General features: G+C 40.7%; 1 protein-coding gene across 1 annotated transcript in view; it reads left to right on the top strand.

Annotated features, from left to right (window-relative positions):
• wdr33 (WD repeat domain 33) overlaps nucleotides 1–25780 on the top strand; it is a 109643-nt gene that overhangs the window by 62446 nt on the left and 21417 nt on the right. Inside the window, exons 8-16 of the mRNA XM_048542220.2 lie at nucleotides 12447–12573; nucleotides 14272–14426; nucleotides 17205–17283; nucleotides 17608–17718; nucleotides 18212–18309; nucleotides 18722–18808; nucleotides 19384–19523; nucleotides 20099–20251; nucleotides 23060–23896. Coding sequence (XP_048398177.2) covers nucleotides 12447–12573; nucleotides 14272–14426; nucleotides 17205–17283; nucleotides 17608–17718; nucleotides 18212–18309; nucleotides 18722–18808; nucleotides 19384–19523; nucleotides 20099–20251; nucleotides 23060–23896 — 1787 coding nt within the window. The remainder of the gene's footprint in view (nucleotides 1–12446; nucleotides 12574–14271; nucleotides 14427–17204; nucleotides 17284–17607; nucleotides 17719–18211; nucleotides 18310–18721; nucleotides 18809–19383; nucleotides 19524–20098; nucleotides 20252–23059; nucleotides 23897–25780) is intronic.

Here is a 25780-nt window from a genome sequence, read left to right as displayed (position 1 = left end):
AGCATGCCTGATGGTGCAACCCTGTCAGTACTGCATTGAAGTGCCAGCCTTTGTTACGTCCAATATTGGTGTGAGGAATGAACCCATAAAGTTCTGACTCAGACCAGTTGAACAGTGGCTAACGTTAGTTTGAAATCCATAGCCCATGAAAACTGTTCCCCATAAAAACAGGACTTCATTTTGCTTTATGAAGTAACCCACACTGATTTAATCATGAGTGAGGGGAAGATATTTTCTCCTTATTGGCCTTTCTTCAACCAGTGCCAGAACACTAACTTTTCACTTCTGCTTTTTTGTACTCCTCAAAGCTTTGCAGCAGCTCAGCTTAAGTACCCAAGCTGTACAGCTCAATGCATTAGGTGGCAGTTGGTGAGAGAAATTAATTGGAATGGCCAAATTTTTTAACCACGTTATGTTATGTAACTAACAGCAAACTCCGTGTAAAATTTAAACCTAAGTCCCTATTAACTTTTGTGGATCTGAACCTGCCAGTCCTAAAGGAATGTGTTTGTGATTTGGGATTTATTCAACAAATTGTGAATTAACCTTTCCAAACCTCCAGGTCACAGCATTTAAACTGGATGAACAACCAAGTCAAAAATGTAACTGTGCCTCGTGGTATTTACATAGGCCGGGAGTTTTGTTGTGCAGCCTGTGTTGCTTACCTCTCTGCATATTGTTTTATTGCTTACTTTTTCCACCTCCACATCAAAATTGTTGGCTCTTAACAAAATAGGAAGAACAATTTGAGACACTTTTTAATAAAACCATGCCAAAGCAGTTGGTTTTGGTAGTTCCTGCGTTGTCCTGGTACAGTACCAAAACTGAGCACAGTTTGACAGGAACTCAATTTGTCACAACACATTCAAAGTTTTCCAGAGTTTCTTCCGTAGTTGCGTTGTATTAAAAATCAGTTTCAGCTTAAGTTTCTTCTGTCAAGTTTCTCAGTGTTATAAGCATTTCTTTTGTCCAAAATACACATGAAAATTTACAAAATTAATGGGATTAAGTTCTTCCATTGACAAATGTCAATTAGCCAATGTTGTAACCCTTTTGCAATGGATACATTCAACAAGATGCAGACTAGTTTACGTGTGATTCCTAAATAAACTTTCAAAGCAGTTATGCGTGTGGAGTTCAGAATCCCTTTTAAGAATGTATTTGACGTGAGGCTAGAAATCTGATGAAGCAAATAGAAATGCATCAAGGACATCTGCCAAACACCCATGGAGGTGAGCAGAGCTTTCCTGAAATGACTTCCTGTGGTATATGGTTGATCAGTTGCCTAAACTTCAAGAGGAAAGACAGAGTCGTTTTAATAATAATAGACCTATTTCACACCCAGATTTTAACAAAACATTGGCTCAAAATGCCAAGACGCACAGAGTGAGCATGGAGTTTAAAAAAAAGTCATTTGATTGAACAATCATATTTCTGCTACACACCATAGAAACCTTGCTTCTTCATGAACTCCATCCGACCACAATGCAAGTTTGACAATGTTTCTCCTACCCCACCCCTCGAATCCCCATCTTCCCAGAAAGAAAAAAGGAGGAAAATTTGTAATTACTGATACCGCATGGAGCGTTGCCTCCCCTTTGATGCTTGATTATCCTGATTCTTTATCTGTCCTTGAAACCATCAGGACATTGGTACGATGAGCATTTGGCAGTCTCCATTTTTGATTAAACACCCTGGAAGTAGTCTTCATGTCACTTATGCAAAACGCAATGCAAAGAAAGCCCCTCTAGCCCCCTTTGGGTCACTGTTACAGATGTCAGAGGCTTTCCTATGTATTATCACTTGCTTTGTTTTCGAAGCCAACTTTTATTCAATTAGCAGTATTATCATTGATTACATGACCTAATCATCGTCTGTGCACTCCGATGTAAATACATTATTGTCTTGGTAGCAGACGGAATTTGACTGTGACGTTTTATTGTTAACAAATGCAAACCACCACCTGACTTACTATGTACATTAGTCTTGAAACAGTTGTGGAACATAGATCAAACAAGAGCATTTTTTAACATTCGTTCAGAGGATGTGGGCCCTGTTGGCATGTTTAACATTTTTTGTCCAACCCTGGGAGTTATTGTTGAGCCACTGTCTTGAAATTTGCAGTCCATGAGGAGTAGGTGCATCTACTGTCCTGTTAGGAACAGAGTTCCATGGTTTTGAGTCAGTGACCGTACAGGAACAGCAATCTAGATATAGTCAGTCCATTGCTGTGGGTCTGGATTCACATGTAGGCCAGATTAAGAAAAGACAATAGATTTCTTTCTCTGAAGGATACGATTGAACCAGTTGGGTTTTTACAATCAATAGTAGTTGTAATGGTTTCACCATTGAGATTAGATTTCAATTCTGGATTCATTAATTTATACTGTACCATCTAATGTTGAGGCCAGTGTTCCCAGATTTATTAACTTGGCTGTCTGGATCACAAGTCCAGTGAGGGGCTTGAAAAGAACTTGCAGATAGTGGTATTCTCATGTGCCTGCTCCTCTTGTTTGTATAGGGGGTAGAGGTGTAGGTTTGAAAGGTGCTATTCAAGGATCCCTGCCGAGTTGTTGCACCGTATTTTGTAGATGGTACACGCTGGTGCCACTGTGTGTCGGTGGTGGAGGAAGTGACTGGGGAAGGTAGTGGATGGGGCCAATAAAGAAAGTTGCTGGGCAGTATCGAGCTTGTTGGCTGTCGTTGGAACTGCACTCATCCAGATAAACAAAAAGTATTCCAGCACACACTGCCTTGTAAATGTTGGGCAGACTTTGTGGAATTAGGAGTTGAGTAACATATGCAGAATTTCTAGCCTTTGACTTGTTCTTGCAGTCACAGAATTATATGGCTGGTCCACTCTATTTTCTGGTCAATATAACACCCCAGTATGTTGATATTGGGTGTTTCAGCAATGATAATGCCGTTGAATGCCATGGTTAAATTCTTTTGGAAGTGGCCATAGTCTGCATCTGTTTGGTTCAAATATTCTTGTCACATGCCTGACTGTAATTGAGGTCTACATATGTAGACTACGTCAGTACCTGAGGAGTTGACAATGGTGCGGAATGTTCTTCAGTCATCAGTAAATCTTCCCTCTGTCGTAGGTCAGAGCGGGAATGTCATTCATGAAGCATTGAAGATGGTTGAGCCTTGGATACTATACTGAAAAACTATTGGGGTTCTTGTGGACCAATGGTAGGGTCCCTACCTTTGAGCCAGAAAGCCTGGATTCAACTCCCGCTTGTTCCAGAGATGTGTAACATCTTTGAACAGATTGATTAGAAAATAATTTGGAAAACTCCTGCAGTGATATCCTGGGACTGATGCCCAACAACAATGAGAGCCGTCTTGCTTTGCGCAAGACATGACTCCAATTACCAGAGAGCATTCCGCTGATTCCCATTGGTTCAGTTTTTGCTAGGGCTCTTCGTTGCCGTACTTAGTCAAAGGTTGACTTAGTTTCGAGGTTCAGCATGCTGCCCTCCCCTTTGGACTTCAGCTCATGTGTTTAAACCAAGGCTGAAGATGGTGAAGTGAGAAAAACCCAAACTAAGCATTGACCAGGTTATTACTAAGCAAGTGCCATTTGTTAACGCTTCTAATGATGCAATCCAACACTTGGCTGATTATCAAGAATAGTTTGATGGGGCAGAAATTGACCATTTGGACTTGTCCTGCATTTCGTGAAAGGATATACATGGGCAATTTTTCACATATCTTTCCGGGGGCATGGTGACCTTGTGGTAATATCGCTGGATTAATGATTCCAAGACCAAACTAAACCTGGAGACATGGGTTCAAGTCCCACCATGAAGATTAATGGAATTTAAATTCAGTTAATTTAGACTGGCTTTGAAAGCCTGTTTCAGTGATGGTGATCATTACAACTATTGTAAACTGTAAAAGCCCATCTGGTTCACTAATGTCCTTTAGGGAAGGAAATCTGTTTCTTTCCCACATTTTGTCTACATGTTACTTGAGACCCAGGTGATGTGGTTAACTATTAACTGCCTCAGTTCAAGGGCACTTAGGGATGGACGACTAATTCTGACCTTGCCATCCCCGTGGAAGAATAAAGTCAAAAAAGAGCCAAAGAATGGCAGGTGACCATGCTATAGCTATAGCAAAAAGCTTGGCCAGGAGAGCAACTAATTTTGGAGGACAGGTCTTTGGTTTCGTTGCTCGAATGTTTCAACATCCAGCACCTTCAGTCATTTCTTGATCATGTGAAGTGCATGGCAAAAAAAGACTGACATCTGTGATGCTGGGGACCCCAGAAGGAGACTCAAATGGTTGATTCTGTAATTCAATGCGATACTGCATGAAGATGTTTGTAAATGCTCCAGCCTTGTATTTTGCACTGATGTGCTGGCCTCTCCTTTCGTTGAGAATGGGAATCTTTCTGGGCACACCCCCACCTTTACTCCTAGTTGTTTAGCTATGAATGGTGACAGAAGATTAATGTGATAGGACTGCAGAGCTCAGATTAGATTAGTTGGTTGTGGGAGGACTTGATTCTGTCTCTAAATCACGTGCAGCTTCTGCTGTTTGTCATGTAATCCTGTCTTATAGCTTCACCAAGTTGGCACCTTAATTTTAGATACGTCTGGTCCGTCTTGCATGCCCTCCTGCACTCTTCATTGCACTATGTTCATGAAACCACTGAATATGTTGTGAGATAACTAGTAATTTAGAATGTTACTAAGTAGTTGTCCACCACTACCTCGTCCACTCTTTATTGCGTTCTGGCGTTGCTTTGCTTTCCTGGAGGTTTGTTTTTTAGGAACGTGGATCAAAGACACATTGTCCCCAGCACATTGATCTGCTCAGTTCTTGAGACCATTAGGTAGCTTCTCCATTCTTAATGAAGAGGTCCTGATTGAATTAATGGCAACCAGTAGGCCCCCTCCCCAGCATAATCCAGTCGGAGCATCATTGCCATTTTGGAGAATTATTGGGATCTTCCAGCCATTTTTTAGAGTGCAGATATCCTCAGTAACAAAATGCTTCCTTCCAAATGTGGACTTTGCAGGATTGATGGTTAGGATCATTTTCAGCTGATGCAGTTGCCTGGTCTACAGGTTATCCATATCTCGTGGCTGTAGTCCAGAATATGCTTTTTCCCCAGATTTTACTGCAACCTTCAAAGTAAAAGAGCTGTAGAACTAGGCCTATGACCTGTAAAGGAGAGGGGATAGAAGGTTAATGTATTTGCCTGCTTGGCTTCAGTTTCCCCTCGTGGCCAGCATTTACAAGATTAGATGACATCAGCTGAAATCCTGCTGGGTGAAGACAAATTCATTTGCAGCACTTCGTTGCTTTGAGCACTTCTCAACATCCATTTATGGACAGAATCTGTTGCTAGAGCAGAAAAGTTCAATGTGCCGTGAAACTTTTCACCTTTGCAATTGGGGCACTTGAGAGAGACTGAAAGAGCCAAATATCTTCCTCCAGCAAGGTAGACTGGTCATCTTCCTGCTGAACACTATCACATCAAAAAGATTGACTGCCAAGTGGAAATGGTTTCTACATTGTCAGCAACAAGGCTGACAATTTTTACAAGTTAGGAATTCAAGCTATTCTAGCTTGCTTACAGCTGTGTTTTTTTTTAATTTTAAAAGGAAAGCAAAGCAACGCCAGAACGCAATAAAGAGTGGACGAGGTAGTGGTGGACAACTACTTAGTAACATTCTAAATTACTAGTTATCTCACAACATATTCAGTGGTTTCATGAACATAGTGCAATGAAGAGTGCAGGAGGGCATGCAAGACGGACCAGACGTATCTAAAATTAAGGTGCCAACTTGGTGAAGCTATAAGACAGGATTACATGACAAACAGCAGAAGCTGCACGTGATTTAGAGACAGAATCAAGTCCTCCCACAACCAACTAATCTTTTCTGAGCTCTGCAGTCCTAACACATTAATCTTCTGTCACCATTCATAGCTAAACAACTAGGAGTAAAGGTGGGCGTGTGCCCAGAAAGATCCCCATTCTCAATGAAAGCTATGAGCCACAGGTGAGAAATTTCCCTATTCTTTATTCCTTATGATTATTGGTAATGAAGCCAGAATTAGTACACATCCCTAATTGCCCTTGTGAATGTGATGGTGTGCCACCTTTTTGAGTCATTGTGTTTTTTTTTAATAGTTATTTGTTAACCGAATAACTTGCTAGGTCATTTCAGAGGGCAGTTGACAGTAAACTTCACTGATTTCAGACCAGCAGCATTCTGGCCAGACAGTTCAGGGCCTTAGGTTTTCTTTCCCAAACGACATTGGTGAACAAGTAGGCTTTTATAACAATTGGACAGCCTTTACCAGTACTAACTTTTAAACTCCAAGTTTATTTAATGAACTAAATTCCAATCTACATTTGCCATGGTAGAATTTGTATTGGATTGTTAAAGTGAACACCTAGGTTACTGGGCCAGTTAACTAACATCTATTGAATGTCCATTGCTATCCCATTTCCTGATCAATGTCTGACAAGTGCCATTTTTTGAGTGGTGCTTAGAGCCTGATAGCAGTGGGAGTTTTAAATTCTCAGTGTCAGAAGACAGAAACAAGTCATTTCACCCTTAAACTCTGCACAAGTAATTTTTGACCTATTTGCATTTCTGGTTTCACACGTCTTGCACACTAGTTTGCAGGGTTTGCTTGGTTGTCTTATCCTGTCTTGTACCTGAACAGCATAAATATAATCACAACTGTAAATATTGCCTTTGAATTTCATTTTCCCTGATATTTAGCAGCTCTGCATATCAGACGTTGTGTACCTCTTCCATTGAAACATTTATTTTGTTGATCTCAGCATCACAGTGTTGTTTAGGAAAAATATAATTGCTTGCTTTGTTTGGGAACAAAGCTGCAGGTTGTAACTTCCATATTTTAAGTAGTGTCCTGTGTGGAACAGTATGTTCCATCCAAGTTCAAAATTAGAGTATTGGCTGCATGTTGGTATGTGAAGTTGAACAAGATTACAAAAGTTGAAAAGGAGCTGAAGTATGTGTCAAGAGAGTAATATCGTAAAGGGATTGGAACAGAAGGATTTTTAGATGAACACATTGGGACAGCCAGGTCAGTATGGCTATTTATGATGCCAAATATTGAAAGAGACAATCCCATGTATATCCATTTGATGGAAGGCTACTAATCTTTAATATCCTCCCTATTCACATCTGTTTTGACAGGTTGGCTGTGCTGATGCAGTAATGTGCAATGGAATAAGAGGGAAAAGCTTGGAATTCCATTTCATTAAACATTACAAGTGGACTAATCAGTTGCTGTAAATCAGTGTCTTGTCGTAGAGTGCAAATAACTTGTTTCTGATATATGTTAGGATTGTACATCCCTGACCAACGTTTGAATTCACCATTAGACAAGTAGCGCCATGCTGACTGTGGCACATCACTTCTTGGGTTCACAGATGAAACCATGGGAAGAACCATTTCCTCTTTCTCTAATGCAGTTTCCTTACATTCTAATGGCTTTATCACAGGCATTTGTTGAGAAACAGTTATGTCATTGTAAACTTTGAAGAGTCTCAGCTAAAAATATTGTGCAGCCTGTCTTTATCTACAGCTCTAAAATTTTCAAAAGAAGGCCAAACAGTTAATGTTACTTATTGTTATAAATCTCAGCATTTGGAAATTATTGTACAGCGTATTTCTGTTTACTTGCCAGTTTTCCTCTCTAAATGTGTTGGTTCTGTGCCATCGTGCAGCTTACTGCGATCTGGCAACCTTTTGCACTTTAATTTCTCTTAATTTGTTTCTCGGGTATAAATACCAAGTGATCATGTTACATTTGAGTGGTTTGCTACAACAGTTCAGAGCGCACTAAAAATCAACAAGGAGCATACTATATAGTTGTGACAGACATTAGTGAACTTGTGGGATATCCATAACGATACCTGAAACTTTCTGGGACTGACTATGACAAATAAACAAATTTCTGAATTTACTGTAGTTTAATTTGAAGCCGTGTCCTCTCGGCTATTACTAAATCAGAAGCACTACGCTACCATATCTATGTTTTTATGTGTCAGAAAGAACATGAATTAAGCAGAAGCTGCTACCTTGCACTTCTACAAAGTATCACCAGTTACTTGAGGCTAGAAGTACTCACTGAAAGTTGACTCTGGGATCTTCCTCATGCAATACTCAGTTCCTCAGTGGATACACATTTATTTAAAAATTCATTCATGGAATATGGGCATTGCTGCCTTGACATTTATTGACCTTGCCCAGTTGTCTTTGAGAGGGTGGTGAACTGTTGATGTTTGTGGGAGTTGGGAAAGGAATTCCAGGGTTTTGACACAGTGACAATAACGGAATGGAAGTATACTTCCAAGCCAGGATTATGTGTGACTTCGAGGGCAAATTACAAATTGTGGTATTCCCATGCATCCTTTGTGGGTTGTTGCTGAAGGAACCCTGTGAGTAACTGCAGTGCAACTTGCAGATGGTACACTCTACTGCCACTGTGCATTGGTGGTGGAGGGAAATAGGGTGCCCGTCAATCACAGTGAGTCATCAAGGGAAGATGCCTGTCGCTGCTTTATTACGGGATATGCCTTCCATATTAATGACCCCAACATAATTGGGAATGTGTGTTATATACATGTTCTGTGTTTGTATATATCACACTATCTTTCAGCAGCAATACATTTCTTCAGCTCCAAGCAGTTTATGCTCAGGTCCCATTTTTAAAATTATTTCAGGAGAAGCTGGAGACAAATTTGAAAAGCTTTATTGAAGTCATTGTCACTGCTAACTTTTCAAAAATAGGACAGTGAAGAAAAATGGCAAATTACATTTATAGCAAATTACATTTATAGCAAATAACAAAATTTAAAATAAATGCTGACTGTTACAAAATGTTCATGTTTTAATTTCTTGGACCTAAGTCTGTGAGCGAGGGAAAGACCTCAACAAACCATTATCTTGGAACTGTTCCTCTCCTCCACTAAATGCACTCACTGGCTCTAACCCTTACAGCAGTCTTGTATATTTGGTAAAGCCACAGTTAGTTACATCAATTGCTCACTGAACCCATGCATCTCCTTCACCTTTCCTCTGCTCCAGCACATGCAGTTTTTGAGAAGTTTGCAGGTTTAATGTCAAGGAGTTATAGACCCTTATTGAAACAGGAACTGAGTACAAGTCAACATATAGACTTTTTATATGGCACTGTGCTCTCAGCTATAAAATACTATACACGTCTTCCATCCCTCAGTCAGTGGTTTATTCCCTGATTCCATGGCACCATCTAGAACTGTTCTTTCAATTGTTATGTTCCTATTCATGGAATGTAATCTTAAAGTATCTATCATACAAGTCTCCCTCTTTGCTTTCAAAGTCCTCATCCGTGCTCTATTTTCAGCTAGTTTTGCATTTTGTAAAGGAGTGTTGTAGCAATGCAGGCTCAATGCTCCAATCTGAAATTGGACTAGAAGCCAAAGAAAATTGAAAACTTTATGACTTGTGCTAAGAACAGCTGACAGTTATCACACCAAAATATTGCAGCATGTTTCACTATTGCACACTTGCCTCTGAATCAAATGGAGTGGTCAAGATTGACTCCAGGACTTGAGCATGCAATCCAGGCTGACATTCCATTGCACTTCTGAGGTAGTGCTGTCTTTCAAAGGAGACTTTACTCCTTGGCCTCATCTCCCCGCTGAGATGGATGTATGAAATCACATAGCACAATTCAGAGAAGATTGGGAGAGTTCTTCCCAGTGTCACGAATGATAGCTTATGCTCAACTAATGCCAGGAAAGCAGATTATCAGCTTGCTATTTTGAGGAAGCTTGCTGTGCTTGAAATGATTGGTGGCTTTCCTGTATTATGAAGGTGACTACTCAAAACTAACTCAATACTTTGAGGGTGGCCCAAGATTGTGAAGAGCAATATAAAATTCTAATTCTTTCTTCATATTTCATTTTTTTTCATTGAGTGGTTTGGAAGGATGGCTGTGAGGTGATTGAAAAGAGAATGATGAGGTGGCTTGTGGTAGGGTGGGTGGGAGCATCCATATGGGGCTAAGGATTAATGGCTGAAGGCTCTACCACCAATTGTGAAATGTGAAGGGTAGAGGAACAAACAGTAATCTAGTTAGGGAAGAGCACAGGGTGAAAATGTGTAGATAAAAAACTGAAGTATATGAAGAGCTGAGATTCAAAAGAACTTGTGTGTGTGTAAAGGTTTTGATGACTGAAGGACTAAGCTTCTGGCTGTAAACCTCTGTGGAAGCCATCAAGATCTATTGTGGACATGGGCTGTAGTCCTCGCTGATGCCTGCGCGTTAACGGTGAAAAGGGGCATGATCAGTTTCCCACTCCAGCATCTAGCCAAATGATCATGCACTTATAGATTTTGTTCATGATCGACTAAAGGAAACAGTTGCATTATTTCCTCATAGTTACATTTCCTGCTTTAAATAACTGTCAGATGGTGGGTCAAGACTGCCTTTGGATTACCTTCGTTTCTGAGCTAAATTCATAACTGAGTATACAAATCCTGAGCCTGGGGTGAATGTGTTAGATGCGTGGTAAGAGTTTTATGGTTACTCTTTGTGTACTTGGATTCGGGGGACAGAAAGACAAAGAACTGCTACTTCCAGAATGGCAAGAGCAAACCTGCCCTTCCTGAGAGTTCAACTTTGATGGTGGGAAAGCTTCTAGGAACAGTTATTCGGGATAGACCTAACAGTCACATGGAAAATGAGTCGATTAAGAAGGGTCAGCATGGATTTCTGAAGGGGAAATTGTTTTTAACAAATTTGGCGTTTTTTTGAAGGGGTAACACAGTGTTGGTGTGGCTATGCTGTTACTTGGTCTGCATGGATTTCAGAAGATGTTTAATACGGTGCCCCACACAGACTTGTGAGGAAAGTTATGTGTGATGGTATAAAAGGGTCAGTAACAACATAGAAAGAAAATTGACTGAGTGTTAGGAAAATGGAGAGTAATGGTCAATGGATTTTTTTGGGCCTGCTTTGTTGTGCAGCTTCCTCGGGGCTGTATTGGGAGCCTTGATTTTCCTGATTTGTCTTAATGATCTGGATCTTGATATGCATCGGACAATTTCAAAGTTGGCAGATACCACAAAACTTAGAAGAATTCTAAACTGAAGAAGACAGTGTGGCATTCCAAAAGGATAAGTCGTTGGGGTGGGTAGACAAGTGACAGAGAGGTGTAAGGTGATGCATTTTGATAGGAAGAACATTGGAAGATGATATATATTAGTGGGTACTCGTTTAAAGGGGACATAGATGCAGAGGGACCTGGATGTACATGTGCACAGATCATTGAAGGCAGGAAAAGTGAAAAGAGTAGTTAATAAAACAAAGTGTGTCCTTGGCTTTATTAATAGGGGCGTAGAGTACAAGAGCTAATTTTGAAATTGTATAACACAGTTGTTGGACTATGACTGGACACCTCATTAGTCCAAATTGTGAATGAACTAGAGAGAGTCCAAAAGCAATTTACCAGAATGGATCCAGGAATGACAAACTTCAGTTATGAGGATAGATTGAAGAAGTTGGGACTGTTCTGCCTTGAGTAAAAAATGCCGTGAGATTTGATGAGGTCTTTTTTTCAAAATCATAAGTGGGCTGGATAGGGTAGGTAGGGAGAGCCTAGTCCTGCTCATGAAGGGAACAATAATGAGAGGGCATAGGTTTTAAATGATGTGCATAAAAAAGCAAGGGTGATGTGAGGAAAAACATTTTCATGCAACATGTAGTTAGAGCATGGAATCCACTGCCTGGAAATGTGGAGACACGTTCATTTGAGGCATTCAGGAGTGTACTGCATTATTATTTGGATAGAAATGGTGTGGAAGGGTTTGGAAGAAATAAATTGGAGATTGGCACTATGTAATATGACTCATTTGAACAGGCACAATGAATCAGGTGGTCTTCTGCACTGTAACTGTTCTCTGTGTAGTAGAAGTGCCAACTCTTGTGTGTGAACAAGTGTGTGTTGCTACAGAATGGCAAAGTGAAGTTACGAATTTCTGAGCTGGGGTGTTGAGGGGTGTAAAGTGTTGACTGCTGATGTTATTTGCCAGATGTTTGAGAAGGTATGTGTGTGTTGGGGAAGAGTTACCTGCTGGGAGTCGGGTTGCAGCTGAATGTTTGCAGAGCTTGTAGAGCAGTTCTCTGGATGGTTGGGTGGACAAGTAGCATTACTTGCTGAGCTAAGTAGGTGAACAAGATGCACTGAGCAGTGGAGCTTGGTTGCTGAATGCATTGCTTGCATGGAGGCGTACCCATTACTGAATTGATGGTGGTAAAGATGGTTGCTGAGTGACCAGCAGTTAGCCAATTTCTGATCAAATGGGCATGTGGGTTGAAAAGCACAAATTTAATGATAGCAAGAATGTAGTGTAGTTTGCCTTGAATAATGTTCAGTTGTGTTTGTGCCCCACTAGGACATGGTGCTGATGTGAAATGTGTAGACTGGCATCCTACCAAAGGATTGGTTGTGTCAGGAAGTAAAGACAGCCAACAACCAATCAAATTCTGGGATCCTAAGACGGGTCAGAGTCTTGCAACACTGTAAGTGATGATGGCTTTAACGTAAATACGTTCCTATGTCTTATGGTCTGGATGATAATTATAATGTCAGAATGGTTTCTGATCCAGTCAGAAGATGGGATCAACTTCATTAAAATGTGAGCAAGAAGGAAGTGGTTTTTATCAAGGTCAAACAGGAATTTCAAGATTAATTTTTCTGCAGTCTTAGCTTGCAAAATGAAATCAAGACTGAGAAAATTGTCCCAAAAGCAGAAATTGCTGGAGAAATTCAACAAACCTGACAGCATCTGATGTTCACAGATTCTGCTAGACCTTGCTGAGTTTTTCCAGGAATTTCAATTTTTGTTTGTTTCACATCTCCAGCATCCACGACTCTTTGTTTAATTTTATTTGAAAAACTGATTAATTCTCCTTGTGTTTTATGTTTAACTGTTTACCATTGGAGTCTGTTCCTGTTGATTAATTTTTGCTAAATCAATTATTTACTGTGGTTCTTAATCCAAAACAAAATCCATTTATTTGTATACTGAGCTCTGAAGAGCATTGCAAAAACTTGTGAAAATCTGTCCACGCAGACTGCTGCACAGTTATAGTTTTTCTTGTATATGCATCTTCTGTTTTATTTCCCTTGAGAAACCTCAAAAATATTACAAAATAGAAAGCTGCTTCTTTTCTTTAATCCCTTTTCTGTGGTGCTGATGGTTTCAGTGATGGGTGTGAAATGGATCTCTGAAGAATGTAGTGTGTGGAGGCTATGAGGTATAGCACCTGATGCAAGAGAAGAGACGAGCCCTGAAGCAATAGAGGAACTAGAGTTTTGTAGACAACACAGTGCCTGAGAGAAGGGGCAACTTTCTCCAGAAAATACTAATCTGGGAAAGGGAAGGAATATGTACTTAGAAGGACAGAAATACAGAAAACATAAGCCTGTTATTGAATCAGACGAATCTGGCAAACTATGTGCTGCTGGTGGGGGACACTAAGTAAACCCAACAGACCTCAAATTGCATTGTCAGAAAAGGCTTCCAGAGGGAAGAGTATAATAGAAGGCCAGATCTTAGGATTAAATGCCTTAACAAGAGGGAGTGGAGAGCAGTGCAGTACACAGAGAAGATAGAGTTCCCTTGAGGGAGAAAGCTGGATTCTGCAACTGCATCTAATTTTGTTGAGATAAAGAACATCCAATGAACAGATTGCCAGTTATGAGATCCTTTAGTTACAGTTAAAATCTTGAGATGTTGCAGCTGTATCTGACAAGAATAGCAAAGGTGAAGCAGTTTCGTGGATTTTTTAAAAATTATAAAAGGAATTCAAAAATGTGAATCATACAAAAGAGGACATCAATTTAACATTATTGCAGTGAGGAGAGCTCTTAAGACAAATTTCCTATATTTGGCAGTTGCAGGATCTTGGAATCCCTGAAGCTGAGACTATTATTTCTATCAAGGGAGAATTTAGATAAATACTTTGCATTGGAAGAACCAGGGCTTTTGAGAAGGTTCCAGTATAAGCCTATCACAGATAAGATGAGTGAATCAGCCTCCTGAGCTGTATGTGTTTGTCTTCCATAAAAGCGGAGGTTACAGCAATGAGAAAAGTTTGCATCCCTGTGCCAGTGAGTTGGGAAGATGTTTAAATTTAGTATGCTTTGCAGTGCTAAATCTTCTTTTCAAGCATCAGTAATTTTTATACCCTGGTCATTGTGACACCTCTCCCTAGTCATGCCCACAAAAACACAGTGATGGAGGTTAAGTGGAATCAGAATGGGAACTGGCTTCTCACAGCATCTCGTGATCACCTCTGCAAAATGTTTGACATCCGTAACTTGAAGGAGGAACTTCAAGTCTTCAGAGGCCACAAAAAAGAGGCTACAGGTCAGTAATCTTTCCTTTGCCAACGTTTTAGTAAATCAGCAGCAGCTGAGCAGAAATCTGAAGTTTCACTTTCTTTACCATACTGCCAAGCTGCATTAAGGAACCAACAAATGTACAGAAGTAGCGGAAGACCCAAATATATACCAAAATGAACTAAGCCCCTGTGTTATAAGGTGGTAGAATGTACTATTCTTGTATGTTTGCCATCATATTTGAATTAATAAGCTGTTGTCTCAAAGGGGATAGAAATATTTGGTGCTGTGCAATAGCCAAATTACTTGCAATTTCTTCTTATTCCCCACCCCATGCATAAAACGTCTTCCTTGCTCCATACGTAATCCCTATTCTTTGCCTTGTTATAAATTGTAATCCCAAGTGCCTGATATAAACCTAATCCCCAGCTCCCCAAAACAAACTTAATTCCTGTTCCTGTATTTAAATGTTATTCCCACCCCTTTCATCAATTTTCTCCCAAGTCTGCTTTTAACTTTATTCTCTGTCCATACATTTAAAAAAAAAAATCCTGACCCCAGATATGGACCTTATTGCCCCCCCCATATATAAAACTTAAACTCTCCCACCATATCATAAATAAACCTTACCCCACCCCCACCCTTTATATATAAGCTTTATTTAGAAGCATTTTGCTTACACTAATTCAGAATATGAATTTTTTTGAAGTTTATTATAACCACATTACTTCCTTTTAACTTAAATGTGGTTTTTCAGAGCTATTTTGATTTTGGAATCAGTAGGCTGGGTACAAGAAGGGTCCATCTAGCTGTAGGGTCTAGAACCAGGGATCATAAGGCACTTAGTTCTACTGACATGCGCAGGAATTATATTACTCAAAGTTTGAAGAATGTTTGGAATTCTGTACCTTAGATGCTGTGGCAGCTCAGTCATGGAGTGTATTCAAGATGATAATCAATATATTTCTATATTTTAAAGAGATCCAGGAATGGGGTGGTGGAGGTTGTGTAGGAAAATTGGATTGAGTTTGATAATCAGCCTTTATCTTTCTGTAAATCTTGTTGAATGATAGATCAAGCTTGAGGAGCTGATTGGCCACCTCCTCGTATTTCCAATTTTTTAAATTCATTCATGGGATTTAGATGTCGCTGGCAACACCAACATTTATTGTCCATCCCTAATAACAGTTGTCAGGATGGAAACAGCAGACTGGTGGATTCGGGACACAAGAGAGAATGGATACCAGTTTTGAAAGTTATGCCTTCTGTTTTATAAAATTTTAGTTCACTTTTCTGTTGACAGTTCCTGCTCATTTGTGCTGCTTCATTTCAGCTGCAACAATATAATTGTAACCACCAAGTGGCTCTGTGTCAGAAGTCTTTGGATAGTAGGAACAGGAATCAGCCATTTAACCCACTGAGCCTGCTCTGCCACCTATTACCGATGGCTGATCAAACTCTTCAGTACCTTCTACCCATACTGTTCCATAACCCATTGATAATCGGATATTTCCCAACTACTGCTCTAAACACTCAAACACTGCGTTTCCACTGCTCTCTTGGTTAGGGAATTCCAAAGATTCACCATCCTCTGTGGAAAGAAATTTATCCTAATCTTGGTACCAAATGACATCAACTTTAATTTTAAATTGTGACCTCGGTTCCAGACGTGTTAACCAGGGGAAAACACCTTACGTGTGTCTATACTGTTTATCACTTTAATTATTTTGTACATTTCAATGAGATACCTGTCTTTCTTGAAAATTGTAGCCTTTCTCTCATTGTTGCCTTTTTTAGATATGAAAATTTCAGTTTATTAATTGACCATGGACAAACTTGAGCATTTATAATGAGTATTGAAACTAATTCGAGGGAAGTGACTATAGTGCCTTGGTGGTGTACATATCTTTTTGTCAGAGAAGCAAAAGCTTTGGATGTTCCTAATGAAATAGAAGTGCTTTTGATAACAGGTTTGGTGTATATCAATACAGAAGTGATGTTATAAAGGTTTATAGAAACATGAGGGGCATGGATTTGGTGAGTAGCCAAGGTCTTTTTCTTAGGGTGGGGGCATCCAAAACTAGAGGTCATAAGTTTAAAGTGGGGGCGCAGATTTAGAAAGGACATGAGTGGCAGCTTTTTCATATAGAGGGTAGTGTCTGTATGGAACAGGCTTCCAGAGGAGGTGGTGGAGACTGGTACAATTACAGAATTTAAATTTATGGGTATATGAATGGGAAGGGTTTAGATGGATATGGACCAAATGCTGGCAATCGGGACTAGGTCGGATTGGGATATGTGGTCAGCATGGATGATTTGGACTGAAAGGTCTGTTTCCGTGCTGTAAAACTCTGTTCATTCCAGATTTTTTTTCTAATTGAACTCAGATTCCACCATCTGCTGTGGTAGGATTTGAACTCGGGTCCCCAGAATGTTACCTCGGTTTCTGGACTAAATAATACAGTGATAATGCCACCAGGCCATCACCTCCCCAATGTTCAAATACGAGGAATGATGAATTTGTCCATCTGATTCTGCTTGACTGCATATATGAGCTTTTCACAGAGAAACCAGCAAGAAAAATTTGACTCAGTTAATTTGAGAACTGGCTCTCATCCAGAGTGGAGATGGATCTGTTCAGTTTTATACTTCGGCCTGACATAGAAACCCTTCAAGATCGAACATCTGAGCCAATTTTTATTTCATATTTAACCTTTATGTGGTAGACAAAAGTACAGCTACATTGCACTATAGTATGATTTCAGTTTGCGCCCTTACTTTAACTCATACTTCACTCTGTTTACAGCGGTCGCCTGGCACCCAGTCCATGAAGGGCTGTTTGCTAGTGGAGGATCAGATGGATCTTTGCTGTTCTGGCACGTGGGGTGAGTAAAATATGGAAATGGATCTACGTGTAACAAATATCACATCAAACAAATATACTTTGATTGTTTTCCTGTTCTTTTGACTTTACTCCATGAAAGCTGGGATCCCTGTATAGTTTTGCCACATGGGTCTGCATATACTGTAATTAATTGGATATTAGCAAAAGTAAGGCAACTTATTCGCAAAATGTCTTCCATCCACATCGCGTGGTAGCCTTGATGAAACCAGGTTTTCATTTGCAACATTGTCCTGATCTAATCCATTTCCTGCTGTATCTTAAACAAATTTGGGCAAACTGTCTTTCTGGACCTATCTGATTGCAGTGTGGAGAAGGAGGTTGGAGGCATGGAAATGGCTCATGAAGGAATGATCTGGAGTCTGGCCTGGCACCCCCTTGGGCACATACTTTGTTCAGGATCCAACGACCACACCAGGTATGACCTTAATTGACAAAGGAAGAAAAGATTTTAAAAATACTAAGGGAACTGGATGAACCATGTGAACAAGTAATACACCTTTTCTTCAGATCTGGAGTTGTGCTTCTATTTGACTCCTTTCTTTAGGTTGTCATCAAACAATCTTTAGCGACTGCTCTAAGTCCATTCAGCTATATTTGCCTACCTAATTCTTTATAGCCATTTTTTGTTTGTTTATTCAAATATCACATACAAGAACCAATTGCAATCTTGGGAACCATTAGTGATAAAAGTTTATGGTAGGGGGTAGGCATTGGAGCTGATGTAGAGTAAGTGTCTAGTGTTAAAGGAGCTGTTTCCAGCATTTTCATATCTTAATTTGACCAATTATCGAATGTAGAGGTCAACCTATATTTGAAAATTGAGAATGGCTATAACCTCAGTACATATTCCTTATGTTCTAAAGTCAACTGATCAAGACGTTAAATTACATGCAACTTATTATTGGCAGCAAATTCTGGACGAGAAACAGGCCTGGTGATAAAATGAGGGATCGCTACAACCTCAACCTGCTTCCAGGGATGTCAGATGAAGCAGTAGGAGAGTATGGTAAGGATAGAATAAGAACGTCAGAATATATTATGTACAGTGCAGTCAACAGTGAGAGGAGTTGTGCTATACTGTTCATTGCCTAAGTTAAGTCCTTTTCCGCTAAGATATTTCCACCAGAAAAAAAAATTATACAATGGATGGAATAAATACAATACGACCAGGGCCTGCAATAAGATTGCATGTATTGCAAATGAAAAGTTTAATTACAACAATTCATCAGAAATATTTTTCATAATAAATGTGATGCAGATCTGAGCTACTCACTAATCTGGCATTTGACCAGCACGGGAGCTATTTACTGCCTCACACACTTCCTGAAAAGGGAAGTAAACATTTAAGCATAGCATTTCATAAAGATGCAACTCCCAGTACACACCCTGAACCTTTTTTCACATTTGGAATTCTGCAGATGACATTGAGCCAAACAGTTTATCAAGTATTCCTGGGATGGGCATTCCTGAGCAACTGAAACAGGCCTTGGAGCTAGAACAAGCCAGTAAGTATATCACATGAAATTTAGTGTTGTCACTAAGGAAGTTGGACCTGCACTGCATGCATCTTTGAGTGTTTTTGACAGGCTGAATCATCTAGACAGCCATGCTCACAGTCAGTCTGTGCAAAATTTGTCTCTAATGGTAGCCTACATAGTTGAATAATTGCTGGCTCAACTGTCACATAAAGAGAGTGTCTTTTGGATCAATTTCTGATGACACTGTACCTCAGCAGGCAGTTAGTCCACAAAGAGAGCAAAGGTGAAAGAACTGGCATGTGAGCCGGGAAACAAAAATGGTTTAAGCTAAGATATTATTAAAGCATTAAATACTTCATAAAATTCAGCAGGGAAGTTCCACACTTTATCTCATACAGCACCACAGCACATGTTTATATAGTCTGCTGAAGGTACAAAAATAAAATCCTTTATTTGGTATCGCTAAGGCTCAGCATTCCTGCAATTCTTTCATTTAAAAAGGCATTGGCTGCACTTACAGTCTGTAAAAATGAGTCACACTAAAAGTATGTTAAAAATGTGCCGCTTAGTTTCATAGCCATCTAAAGCATGATTTTTCACAGACAAAGAAGAGGTGAATGAGGTGGAGATGGCAATCCCAGGATTGGACTGGGGCATGGATGAGATGATGCTCAAGGATCAGAAGAAAGTAATACAGAAGAAAGTCCCCTATGCAAAGCCAATTCCTGTTCAGTTTCAACAGGTCCGTTAAACTCAGTATGATTCTCGCTTGTATGACACCATTTGTAAAATTGATCTGCTTTGAATGTAGGAAATCCTTAACACATGATGCACTATGAAGCAGAAAAATATGTGAAGTAGAGTTAACATTCCATTCTGACGATCTTTCATCAGCAATGGTATGGTCTCTTGTACTTCACTGGCCCAGCACTGTACTTTGTGTAGATTCATGCATAAGGAGGGTGGCTGCTTACTGAAGGGGATAGATGCTGCCACTGCTTACAGAGCCCTATTCTTTGAGAGCAGGAGGAAAGGTTTACCAAGTAGGATGGTGAATGTACAAGGTACCTAATTTCCATGAGATGCACGTACTAAACAACTAATTTGCACCAACTACAGAACATGTTCCTGCCTTACAGAAAACAGATTAGCCCAGTTCTGTAAAACAGCAAACAAAACCTCACCAGCCATAGTAAACCTATTTCAGTGACTGAAATAATAGTGAACTGCTAGGAATTTGAAATGAGAAAAACATGGAAAAGTTTTGAAGATAGAAAAAGATTTGAATGTTATACCATCTCTACCTTATGTCTACAGGCGTGGTCTCAGAATAAGGTTCTCACTGTGCCTGTTGAAGAGCCAAAGATTGAGAGAGCAGAAGAGAAAAAACAGGATGAGAAGAAAAAATCTCAAGCTGAAATTGAACAGGAGATGGCTGCTCTACAGTACACTAATCCTCTGCTGTTAGAGGTTAGAGAAGATCTTCATTTTTTCAATACTTAGAATCTGAGTACTTCAGTTTTATTTTCAGTGACTCTATAGAGCCTTACTTGAGATGATTAGCTTTCGGATATTTTTGTTAATGAGAAGGAAAATGCAAACTAAGTTGTCAGTGATCATTGGTCTTTTTTGAATCTTTGGATCTGAGGCCATCAATTCGCATTCAAAGGAGAAAGTAAAAGTGAACGTGTAAGAGACCTCTCATGTGGGTTAAGTGGGGAACCATGTGCATGTACACTGACGTCGTGCAGTTGGCTAGTCGGAAAACACAGGCACCACACTTGAAAATCAGAGGAAATATTGCGCTGGATAACTTGTGCAGTTCTCAGTAGCGCAAGCTATTTTTTGTACACAATAGGAATCCTGTGCCTCATCACTTCAACTTTACCTAATTTACTTTAGCCTCGAGCTACAAGTGAAAAATTTGTGAAGATATGGCTTCAGCCATTTTTTAATGCAAGAATTTCCTGCATTAGCAACCAATATGATCACAGGTAGGGCCATCACATTTGAGCTCTATTTTCTTCACACAGATCAACATTTCCAAATCATGATAGTTTCTGCAGTGTGATCACGGCGGCTTTGAGAACGGCTGGTTCTCTTGTCTCATTGCCACTGTTGAGATTGGTCAGCTCAGTGGAATATCAATTGCACAGGTCTTTATGGTCCATATCCCTCGGCACACTGACCAAAAACCACTATTCAATTGCAGAGCCACAATGATTACGTTCCTGTCATTGTCCCTTGCATTGTATTCACGTTAAAATCTGTAGTTGTCAAAATGGTGCTAAATATTAATAATGGCAATAGTACTGAAGACTTGTGCTCCAGAACTTGCCACTCCCTTACCCGAGTTGTTCTTGTTCAGTTACAACACTGGCATCTACCCAGCAATGTGGAAAATTGCCCAGATATGTTGTACACGCAGAAAGCAGGACAAATCCAACCTGGCCAATTACTGCCCATGAGTCCGTTCTTGATGATCAGGCAAGTGGTGGAAGATCTCAGTAACAGAGCGATCAAGCAGCACCTGCTCAGCAATGACCTGCTTAGTGACACCCAGTTTGGGTTCCACCAGGGCTACACAGCTCCTGACCTCATTCCAGCCTTAGTTCAAACATGGACAAAAGAGCTGAATTCCAGGGGCGAGGTAAGAGTGACAGCCCTTGATATCAAGGCTGCGTTCGACCAAGATTGGCATCAAGGCTCCCTAGCAAAACTGGAATCTTTGGGAATCGAGGGCAACCTCTCTGCTGGTCAGAGTTATACCTAGCACATAGGAAGATGATTGTGTTTATTGAAAGTCAGTCATCCCAGCTCCAGGGCATCTCTGCGGGAGACCCTCAGGGTGGTGTTCAAGGCCCTACCATCTTCAAATGCTTCATCCATGATCTCCCCTTCATTACACGGTTGGAAGGGGGGATAATTGCCAATGATTACACAATGTTCGGCATCATTTGTGACTCCTCAGATACTGAAGCAGTCCATGCAACAAGTTGTGGACAATATCCAGACTTGGATTGACAAGTAACATTCATAGTACTCAAATGCCAGGCAATGACCATCTCCAATAAGAGACAATCTAATCAGTGTCCCTTTATATTTAATGTCCCTTTATATTTTAATCATCACTGAATCCCCTACTATCAACATCCTTGGTGTTACCATTGACCAGAAACATTGAAGGCCAACCAGTGGCATGTGGATTGCGATGGTTTAGGAAGGCAGCTTACCACATTCCTCTCAAGGGCAACCAGGGATGGGCAATAAAAGTTGGCCCAGTCAGTGATGTCCACATCTCACGAATGAGTAAAAGTGTGGTTAGGAATGAAGAACGGAAAGTTAGCATTACTTGGAACTTATAAAATCATAACATCCTACAGTGCGAAAGCCGGCCATTTGGCCCTTCGTTTCTATGGCTAACCTACCTAGCCTACACATCCTTGATACAGTGGGCAATTTAGCATGGCCAATCTACCTAACCTACACATCTTTGAATTGTGGGATGAAACTAGAGCATCCAGAGGAAACGCACACAGAGATGGCAGAATGTGCAAACTCCCCACAGACAGTTGCCCAAGGCTGGAATTAAACCTTCTATCAATGCCATAACATTTCCTAAAAAGGTTTTCTTTCTTAAACACTTATTCATGCATGCACGGGAGATGTACATTTTCAAAATGGTGTATAACTCAAACGTTACTGATAAGCATCCAATTGACTATGCCTAAAAATAATAATTTCCAGTCAAAAGGTTACACTTTACTCACCCCATCGCTACCCAATCATATTCATGTAGTTGACATTCCAAGTTTGTACACATGACTGTATCATCCAATCATATTCAAACTGATACATGTGATTATATTATCCAATCATATAATTGCATGTTCATATTTTGAACTGTTGCATATGTATTTTGTGATTATAGAAAATCTATACAGTTTATTTTCAGCCACCAGCCCCTCCTGTTGGCTATAATGTCAATTTCCCCTTACATAGAGGAATTTGTATGTATGTATTTGCTGCCTTTGTTCTTCTAGGTATTAGAAGTCACAAGTTGGAAGGAACCTTGGTGAGTTGCTACAGTGTATCTTACAGATGGTACACTCTGCTGTTAGTGTGCATTGGTATTCAAGAAAATGAATTATACACTTCCTTTAAAGATAGCCTTGTTGGACTGAATGTCTACACCAGTTTCTTCAGTTCGTTTGTGATGTTTACAAATTGGGACAGAAAAGGTTATTTACAATTGTGTGTTTTCTTTCTTCCAAAAAGCAACTCAAGATTGAAAGGATGGCACAGAAGCAGGCAGAACAAGTACAGCAGCAACAAGTACAGCAGCAACAGCCGCAGCAGCAGCAGCAGCAAAGTCCTTCTTTAACACCACAGGCCTTCCAAGGACAAGGGTTTATCTCTCAGCCTGCTCAAGGATTTCAACAGGGACATGCACCTCAGCAGATGCAGATGAATGTGCCCCTTGGACATTCAGGACCGCAAGGCAATTTCAGACCACCAGCTCCTCCAGGACAACTGGGTCTACAGGTCCCCCCACTCATGCAGGGTCCTGTAGTATCACAAGGATTAATGGGTCCCCAAGGACATGCAGGGCCACAAGGAATTCATGGTCCAGGAGGACCTTCTGGACCTCAGGGACCTCAAGGACATCCAGGACCACATGCAGCACAAGGGTTTCCAGGTCCCCCAAATCATCCTGGACCACAAGGACAGCAAGGAACTCATGTTCAACAAGGTTTAGGTCCTCAGGTTCACTCAGGCTCCCAAGGACATCCCGGCTCCCAAGGACATCCTGGCTCCCAAGGACATCCTGGTTCACAGGGAATGCAGGGGCCATCAGGCCCAAGAGCAATGCAAGGGGCTCCAATGCAGGGACAACCCCAGGGAATACAAGGACCCCCCCAGGGTATGCAAGGACCATCAGGACCTCAGGGGCCCCAGGGTGCACCGGGTGGGCCTCAGGGTCCATCAGGAGGGCCAGCGCATCCTCAGCAGGGCACTTCAAATGCACAAGGGCCACCCCATCAAGCCCCTTCCTTTCAGCAACCAACCAAGCCCTCACTGTTAGGTGATGGACCTAGAATGCCTTTCAACCAGGTGAGCCACCCTCTGTTTATTAGATTCTATGCCTAGTATTACAAAGCTATTTAAATATACAGAGCAATGTAGATGAAAATACAAGAAAGTCAAGCCCTTTTGGATATAAGTGAATATTTGAAAACTGGCCCTGATTCAAAAGATGTTTGTGCAAGTTTCATTGAAACTTAAATCATTCTGGGTATTAGTGATCACTGGGGATTGTTAATGTCCTTAACCAGCAATTCTGTGCATATTACAAGTTTCCGCTACTAACATTTAGGCATGTGCACATCTGAAGTGGGAAATCAATGGGACAAAAGGGACATCCAACCTAATGCTGAAGTGCAAGCTAGACAGAAGAACTTGCCTCACTGGGGCAATCAAACCAGTGGTTCAACCAAAAATTAAAATGGTTCACAAGTAATGTGCTCTATACCCATGTATTTAGTTGCACTGCACAGAATGAGTTTACTGTAAGGCTGCCTGCTGAATACCTCAGAAATAGGACATTGATGTTAAGCCCAAGGAGTATTTTAGGTTGCTTTGCTTGCAAGTGCATTTTGTTATTTTGGAGTGTTCTAACGTCACTTTATGGCTAAAGAATAAAACATTTATATTGCATATGCCTCAACAAAAATCATCACAAAATGTTTCACCTGCATGAACTTGCGTTGAAAACTCTTGCTAATAAATAGTAACATCAGAGCTATTTTGATAGAGATCAATCTTCTCACCTCCAGGACGTTACTGCACAAGTTCCTCAGGATATTGCCCTCAACCCAAAGAGTTACGACTGTAATAATTCTCCTTTTATCATAGGATCAGAAGTGGGGATGTCTATTGAGCAGTCATCAATGTTTAGTCCCATTCATGATTCCTTGGCTGTACCAGGGCCAAATGCAGCAAGATGTGGACTGTATCCTGGATCGGACAAGTGGCAACTCACATTAATGCTGCGCATGGGCCAGACGCTTGACATAACACCAGCGCTTCGTCAGAGGCTCACTGATGATGTGACCTAGAATGGTGACGAAACGTCTGAAAACTAACCTTCCAGCTCAGCGAGCAAACTCACATCCAGAGCGCTTGCCATTCTCAGAATATGTAGAATATCTCGGAATAAGAGAGAATATATCCATCACCCCTTAACATTCAGTGACAGTACCATCACTGAATCCCCCACTGTCAATATCCTGGGGGTTATCAATGATCAGAAACTGAACTAAATTAGTCACAGAGGTGCTGTGGCTAGAAGAACAGATCAAAGGTAGAGAATCCTGCAAAGGGTACCTCGCCTCCTGACTTCTCAAAGCCTGTCCATCATCTATAAAGCACAAGTCAGGAGTGTGATGAAATTCTCCCCATTTGCCTGGATGAGTGCAACTCCAACAACACTCGAAGCTTGATACCATCCACGACAAAGCAGCACAATAGAACGTAGAACAGTACAGTACAGCACAGTGCAGGCTCTTCGGCCAACACTGTGAAGATTTTTTACCCTAAACCTAAGGCCTATCTAACCTCCACCCTTACCTTGTACTATCTTCCATATGCCTATCTAATAGGCGCTTAAATGCTCTGCATGAGGCTCACTCCACTACCCTCTCTGGCAATGCATTCCACGCCCCGCCCACTCTCTGAGTAAAGAACCTACCTCTGACATCTCCCAAATAAACTATCTCCACTCACTTTAAAACAATGCCCCCTCGTAATAGCTACCTCCACCCTAGGAAAAAGTCTCTGGCTGTCCACCATATCTATACCTCTGATCATTTTGTACACCTCTATCAAGTCACCTCTCATCCTTTGTTGTTCTAAAGAGAAAAGCCCGAGCTCTCTCAACCTTTCCTCATAAGAGCTTCCCTCCATTCCAGGCAACATCCTGGTAAATCTCCACTGCAC

This window comes from Stegostoma tigrinum, chromosome 14 (genome assembly GCF_030684315.1).
Source record: "Stegostoma tigrinum isolate sSteTig4 chromosome 14, sSteTig4.hap1, whole genome shotgun sequence".
In the NCBI taxonomy this organism is placed as follows: domain Eukaryota; kingdom Metazoa; phylum Chordata; class Chondrichthyes; order Orectolobiformes; family Stegostomatidae; genus Stegostoma; species Stegostoma tigrinum.
Note: the sequence above shows the minus strand (reverse complement) of the source record. Positions and strands in the feature narration are given on the sequence as shown.